Genomic DNA, 7,515 nt, shown 5'->3' with positions numbered 1-7,515 from the left:
GGCTCTATGGCTTCACAGAAAGGCTTTCCTCTTGGACAAGCCAAGCCCAGACCCTACGCCTCTGAAAAAAACTAGGCTGGCAGAAAATTGTCAGGCTTTTGGAGTCAGACCACATCATAGTGCTACCGGCTCTGCCAGGTCTGGCCTCCTGAGGCTGGTGGGGGGGGTGTCTGGAAAAGGAGGCCACAGACCTCCCAGGAACATGGTCCCTCAACCAGAGAATGGCCCCACAGGGGCCCCATATGTCTAGTTCATGACTGAGTCTCCTGGGCCTTGCACAAGTTAGGCAATCTGTCAATATTTGTTGACTTGGTGGTAGAATTAATATTTGAATTTCTAGTTCCCTGGGACTTGGGCTGAAATCAGAGAAATGCCAAGAAATATGGGGAGCAAGAAAGAAAGCTCCAAAATGTCGATTAGTGTATAGTTTTGCAGGGAACTTTTCAAAACAAATGAACAAGGAAACAAATACACATTTTGCATTTGAATGTTGCTCATGTTTCATCAAAGTACATAGGCGTTAACTACCCTTTTCCTCAGAAGATAGTCATGAACTATAATGCTGCTGCCTTGGGATAGAGGGGGAACCCAGGAGGCAGACCTGTGACGGTTCTGGGCTTTGTTTCCAGGAAGGGAGGAAGAAAAGGCATTATTTCATCCTAAACCCAGCACAGAGCTAGGCACACAGTGGGCACTCAGCGACCATGTGCTGACGGTGTGGTGAACTGTATCACCCCTTCTATGGAGCTATTTCCCCCGGGTCCTTGGCTGGGCTTCACTCTCTCTACGACCCAGAAAACTAGAATCTCCCCAACCCACCTTTTATTCCATCCTTTACAGCGCTGAGCCCAGCTCCTGTAGGGACAGGAAGAGCTGGCAAACAGATGGCGCCCCTGGATACCTGATGCAGATGAGCGTGCTTCCCGGGTTCTGTCAGACAAAGCTAGGAGCTGGCCAAGCCCAAGCACAGGACAAAGCCACGCACCGTCCCCTGCCAGGTAAGCCTGCCACCTTAGCACTTCTAACATTTCAGATTATTTTCAAGGTGTGTTTAGCAGCCTGGAACAACAAACTTATTGCCTTGGAGGCAAACCCAACCCATGACTATTTGGGTTTAATTATCTCTCCTTCAACCTCCTAGATGTATATAAAGGGATTGATTCTGCACAGGTCTTCAGTTTCCTTTCCTCTTCCTCTGACTCTAGGTGTCCCTGCTTCATTCTCACACTTTTCTTTCACCAAGTCTTCTCACCATGAAGGGACAAGTCTGCAAGACATCAGGTGGCGCGAGCCAGGGCTTCTCCGGCCGCTCCGCTCTGGTCTCTGGCAGCAGCAGGATGAGCTGTGTGGCCCGCTCTGGGGGAGCCGGCGGAGGGGCCTGTGGGCTCCGGGGTGGAGCAGGCGGCTTTGGCAGTCGCAGCCTGTACAGCCTGGGGGGCCACAAGAGCATCTCCACCAGCGTGGCGGGTGGCTTTGGGGGAGGGCGTAGTAGCTGTGGCAGTGGCTTTGGGGGTAGCTATGGAGGTGGCTTTGGTGGTGGCAGAGGAATGGGAGGTGGCTTTGGAGGAGTTGGTGGCTTTGGAAAAGTTGGTGGCTTTGGAGGAGTTGGTGGCTTTGGAGGGACTGGTGGCTTTGGAGGAGTTGGTGGCTTTGGAAACGTTGGTGGCTTTGGAGGGGCTGGTGGTTTTGGAGGGGCTGGTGGCTTTCGGGGGCCTGGTGGCTTTGGCCCTGGAGGCTTCCCTGGGGGAATCCAGGAAGTGACTGTCAACCAGAGCCTCCTGCAGCCCCTCAATGTGGAGATTGACCCTCAGATTGGGCAAGTCAAGGCCCAGGAGAAGGAGCAGATCAAGATGCTCAACAACAAGTTCGCCTCCTTCATCGACAAGGTGATGAAGCTTTGACTGGGCCCCCATTTATGGGCGGGGACTTTGAGTCCGACATTTAGACACAGTGTTTAGGAACAGTCCTGGACGGGCCAGGCTGGAGGGGTGGGGCTAGGCGGCCTTCTGGGGTCTGTGGAGCTGTCCAGGGCCCCTAAGCCTGTCTACATGCGCCTACATGTGAGTAGGAAAGACAATGATCTCCAAGTCCAGACCTCCCCAAGTCCTGCTAGTCTGACTCTGCGCAAGTCTTCTCCTTGTTGCCTTATCAGGCCTAGGTTGGCAGAACTGGCAGCACATGGCAAGGGCAGGGAAGGGTCTGACCCAGCACTGGGAGCTTTTCAAACCTAAGCTGTCCCCTGAGGCTTTCCAGGGGGCCTGTTCCCTATATGTCTCTGTGCCAGGCAGAGGAAGTAGATGCCCCAGAGAAGGCTCACAGAGGTTTACACGGAACCTTAGTCCCAAGGGGCAATGGAGAAGATGGCAACCTTGTCTGCACCCCTCATCAACCTCATCAGAAAGCGAGGGGTGGTCGGTTACCTCCAGACCAGGATACTTCACACTGGCTGTCTCTCCCCTGTCGTGATGATTATGGCATTCCAGTCAGTATCAGTTCCCAGTGACTCACATCCTTTGAAGGACTGGAGTGTTCTGAGAGCCTTAAATAGAAATGACGCTGCTGAGGTGTAAGTGCATTTTTGGGAGATATGATAGAGTCATGAAATCTCCAGGAACAACAAGGGGTCATCTTCTGCATCGAGGCAGGGGATCCTTCCAGTTCCCCCATCTCTCCTCCTTCTGTAACTGTCTGAACCATGCTGCATCCTTCATGGCCTGGCTGAGGTGACTCTCTGACTGTGTCCTCTTCGGCTATAGGAGGAACCTCTCTTCTTATCCCCTCTAGGCCTTTGTGCTGGGGGACGAGGAGATATAGACTCCCTGTCTTACCTGAGCCAAGGCCCCTCTGCTCCTCTGCAACAAGTGTGGCCTGATGTGGCTTTCCTCAATGCATTGCAGGTGCGGTTCCTGGAGCAACAGAACAAGGTCCTGGAGACCAAGTGGAACCTGCTCCAACAGCAGGGTACCAATTCGACCTCAGGCACCAACAACCTTGAGCCCCTTTTTGAGAATTATATCAGCTCCCAGCGGAGCTACCTGGATACCATCCTGGGGGAGAGAGGCCGCCTGGACTCAGAGCTGAGGAACATGCAGGACCTGGTAGAGGACTTCAAGAAGAAGTGAGTGACAGGGGTAGGAGTGGGCAGATGCCATGGGCCACCCTATCTCAGGGTCCCAGCCCTCACTGCATTCCTCCTGCTGGGCAGTGGTGTCACTTTAGCCTATTTTCTTATCTTCATGGAGGACAGCTTGGTTCATTAGTTTCCTCCTGACCTTGCTTTTCCAAGGATAGTCTTTTACAAATGGAACTGTGGTGAGCAGGATGAGTTTAGCATTGAGGAAGCACTTCTTCAGAAGGCAGGTTGGGGAAGATCCTGGTTCTAGGATCTGAAGGATGCTGGGAAAACTCAAGGTGTGTTGACCAACCATCCCAGTTTGCCTGGGACTGAAGGGTTTCCTAGGACATGGGACTTTCAGTTCTAAAACCAAGACAGTCTGCCTGGACAAATTGTAATGGCTGGCCCTCCTAATAGGGAGATCGTAAAAAGGTGTGCTCATCTAAGAGGGGTGGAGGAGGGCTGGAAGAAACGGACTGTCAGAGTTGCAGAGAACAGTGCTGCTTATGACTACCTCAAAAGGCCAACTCTGCTATTTCTCTTTAACTCTTACAGATATGAGGATGAAATCAATAAACGTACAGCTGCTGAGAATGACTTTGTGACCCTGAAGAAGGTAAGTGCTGTGTGTGAGGTTCCTGGGGCTGGTAGGGTTGGAGAGAATCTCCTTACTCCACGGCCATGGAGCCGCCAAGTTCAGGCACTTGGAAGGTAAAACAGAAGTCAGGTGCATCTTAGTCTGGAAAGGTCCCTAAATAAGTCAATTCATTTGTTTTTAGGTTTTGAGTAGGATTGAATTTAAACCAACTCAATGAGATGCATATCATTCCTTCATGTGGAGACCAGCATCGGAAAAAGATCCATCAATCACTATCCCTGGTCCTCCTGACTCTTCCTTGCTGTAGTTACAATTTGTTGTTTGGTCCTTGGGAGATAAGGCCTTCATGCTTCTGTCCTTCTCAGGACGTGGATGCTGCCTACATGAATAAGGTGGAGCTGCAGGCCAAGGTGGACGCCATGATGGACGAGGTCAACTTCCTGACGACCCTCTATGATATGGTGAGGAAGCTTCTTACTAAGAGGGGGAGAGAGGGAGGGTGAGACATTTTCAGATTTGAGGCTGGGGCATTTGGTGTTAGGGCCTGGAAATACTGAGCCTAGAGATAAAGTCCCTTGTTGTGGTTCCACAGGATGGGCTGCAGACATGGAGTTCTCTGAGGGGCTGGGGGCAGGGCGGGGCAGATCATATTCAGAGCTGAGTCATGACTGGGCCTGTTGACCAGGAGTCTCTCTGGGCCTCTGTGTGCTTGTTGTAGAGGACCTGAGAGTGAACAGGCCCCTCTCTGTTGGCAGGAGCTGTCCCAGATGCAGAGTCACGTCAGTGACACGTCCGTGGTCCTGTCCATGGACAACAACCGCTCCCTGGACCTGGACGGCATCATCGCCGAGGTCAAGGCCCAGTATGAGGAGATTGCCCACAAGAGCAAGGCCGAGGCCGAGGCCCTTTATCAGACCAAGGTGGGAACTAGGCACCTTTCAAAGGACCCTCTGAGGGTCTCAGGGAGCTGTGGCCTATGGGATGGCTGGTTGACGAGTCTGCAGTATCACTAAGTAGACCCCTCTTGGTTCTATTCTCTGAAGATATCCCTCTAATGGTTGTTTAGCTACAGAAAGTGCTGCTTCCTGGGGGGAGGTGGTTCCATGGTCCCCTGCCAGGCCACATGGGACTGACTCTAGTTTGCTCAGGGCCTGCAGGGTGGGAGTCTCTTCTACCACGACAACCCAAATGTTCTCTTCCCTGCTGCCTCAGAGGTGTCCCCGCTGAAACATAACTCGGTGTCATTTTCACAAATGCTTATGGAGCACCTCAAATTGGGTGGGTGATGCTCGGGATAGAGAAGCAAGTCAGGCAAAGCTGCATGCACACTCCACCCTCCCTCCTGTTCTCCAGTTGGGACAGCTGCAGACCACAGCTGGCAGGCATGGAGAGGACCTGAAGAGCACCAAGAGCGAGATCATGGAGCTCAACAGGACGATCCAGAGGCTGCGGGCTGAGATCGAGAACGTCAAGAAGCAGGTGGGATGGCGTTGGATGCTTATGCCTGGGCTGGCCGGTGAGGGCTGGCGGCCAGGGTCTCAGGACTCCTAGTCCGGAATGGACTTCTGGCGTTGTATCAGGCTGCGTTGGCCTCCAGGGAGTTTAAAGACCAAGTCAGCTTAGATGGCTGGTAATCCACGGGAGAAATATCTCCATGGATGAAGAGAAGATAGACGTGCTAGTGAAGGGATGGTGTTGCCTGACTTTGAGAAGCTTGCTCTGGGATAATCTGTTCTGAGACCCAGAGAGCCTGGGACCCTCCTACTGGGCTCATCCCTTCTTCTACCTCGCCCCGCCCCAGAATGCCAACCTTCAGGCGGCCATTGCTGAAGCTGAGCAGCGTGGGGAGCTGGCCCTCAAGGACGCCAATGCCAAGCTCCAGGAGCTGCAGGCCGCCCTGCAGAAGGCCAAGGATGACATGGCGCGGCTGCTGCGTGACTACCAGGAGCTGATGAACGTCAAGCTGGCCCTGGACGTGGAGATCGCCACCTACAGGAAGCTGCTGGAGGGCGAGGAGTGCAGGTGGGCCTCGAAATCCAACTCCCCATCTTCCCTCATCCAAGTCACATGCTGTGGGTCAGAGAAGTGACCACGTAAAAGGGGATGAAGGCCTGCAGTATAGAGAGAGGCCCCCACCTCCCATAGGCCTGGCAGGGAAGCACTTGTCTTTACCAGCCCAATCTCTCCATAGTTAGTCAAAGGACATATGTGACCAGTGTGCACAGGGTCTCTTTGCTGTGGGCCACACAAGGGTAGAAAAAGGGGACTGATCTGCCAGGCTTCTGAATTCAGTTCTGGTTGCTATTCATCATCTTCATTCCTGGACTTGTTGGAAATTTGCCTTGTGATGGAGCTTTTTTCCCCCCTCCTTCCTCGTACAGGATGTCTGGAGAGTGCCAGAATGCTGTCAGCATCTGTAAGTAAACAAAGTAACCATAACAATGAGAATTGATTCTGAAATATCTCTAGTAATACAGGGCAGTAGCAATTGATTTAAAAAATATTTCTATGGAAGTTGGAGGTGGTGGAAGGGGCAGCAGATACACTTTTGTCATTGTTCTGGGTTCGAGGTACTATTAATAGGTCTATACCAGGCATGGTGAATATCCAATAGGGAGCCTATTTGTGGGAGGAGAAATTCATCTCCAAGGGCGTCATCAAGAGTTGACCATATGGAGAAGGAACCACTGGACAAATCATGATGTCTTAACACTGTGGGGCTGAACACCTTGTTACGTTAGAATGTATCACAATGATCATCGGGTGCAAAGCTGCGTTGATTGCCTCTCAATCATCTTGAGCCCAGCGAATCATTAATTATAGTACAGGGTCGTGTGTCCTGGGCGCTAAGGGCTGTTGCAGTAATGCCCTCTCCCCTGCAGCGGTGGTCAGCAGCAGGAACACGACCTCGGCTTCGGCAGGTGGTTATGGAGGCAGTTTCAGGGGTGGCTTCGGCCCTGCAGGCGGCAGCGGATTCAGTGGTGGCAGCGGATTCGGATTTGGAGGAGGCAGTGGTTTCGGAGGCGGCAGCGGCTTTGGCTCTGGCTCCGGGGCTCGCGGTGCGACCAGTGGCGGCGGCTTCAGCTCGGGCAGCAGCCTGGGCGGCAGCGTCAAGTTCTCCCAGTCCTCCCAGCGCTGTTCCAGATAAATATGTGCCTGGGCACCACTGCTACCCCAGCACTTCCAGCCTCCAGCCGCTCCTCCCCTCTGACAGACATCAGCAACACCCTCAGCTCCATGTCCCACCCCGTCCCCCACTGGAGCCCCTCTCACAGGCTCCAAGACCGGGGCCTCTTGCTCCTCCATCCAGCTCTCGGGCCAAGCACAGCTATGAGCATTTCGGGCTCTCTCGGGCTCCAGCCCGCGCTGTGATTGTCCAGGTGTGGCGTCAGCCCCCACCTACTGCTGCCGGTGGGATACCCTCCCTGGTTGGAATAGTCACCACGGTTCTGATGTGTGTAACACACAGGCTCCTGGAACTGATCCATTCTGTCACCAATAAAATGCATTGTTTCACATCAGGCCTGTGGGTCCTTCCAGGACAACATTCTCCCCCTTGGATTGATTTCTCTCATCTTCTCCCACATGGGCTGAGTACCCTCAGAACAGCAGGAGTACAGTTCCTCTGAAACCAAGGAGGTTACTTCATACTGTCCATTGCACGGGATCCAAATAGGCAAGATCTGGTTGTTCGTTTGTTCTTTGAACACCACCGGGAGGGCCTGGGCACACTCCAGGAGGCCACATGACCTTACAGTTCCGGGGGGAGGCGGGACCACGCAGACATTCGTCTCCTCCTTGC

General features: G+C 53.3%; 1 protein-coding gene across 1 annotated transcript; it reads left to right on the top strand.

The window, feature by feature from the left end:
- Positions 1 to 1,253: 1,253 nt before the first annotated feature.
- Positions 1,254 to 6,861, top strand: KRT3 (keratin 3; the record flags this gene model as incomplete). The annotated part of the gene is made up of 9 exons (XM_081060324.1): positions 1,254 to 1,886; positions 2,898 to 3,118; positions 3,671 to 3,731; positions 4,079 to 4,174; positions 4,469 to 4,633; positions 5,067 to 5,192; positions 5,515 to 5,735; positions 6,095 to 6,129; positions 6,596 to 6,861. The coding sequence occupies 9 exons, from the start codon at positions 1,254 to 1,256 to the stop codon at positions 6,859 to 6,861; spliced, it is 1,824 nt and encodes a 607-aa protein (XP_080916450.1).
- Positions 6,862 to 7,515: the final 654 nt, after the last annotated feature.

Source organism: Rhinolophus hipposideros (assembly GCF_964194185.1).
Source record: "Rhinolophus hipposideros genome assembly, chromosome: 9".
In the NCBI taxonomy this organism is placed as follows: Eukaryota; Metazoa; Chordata; class Mammalia; order Chiroptera; family Rhinolophidae; genus Rhinolophus; species Rhinolophus hipposideros.
Note: the sequence above shows the minus strand (reverse complement) of the source record. Positions and strands in the feature narration are given on the sequence as shown.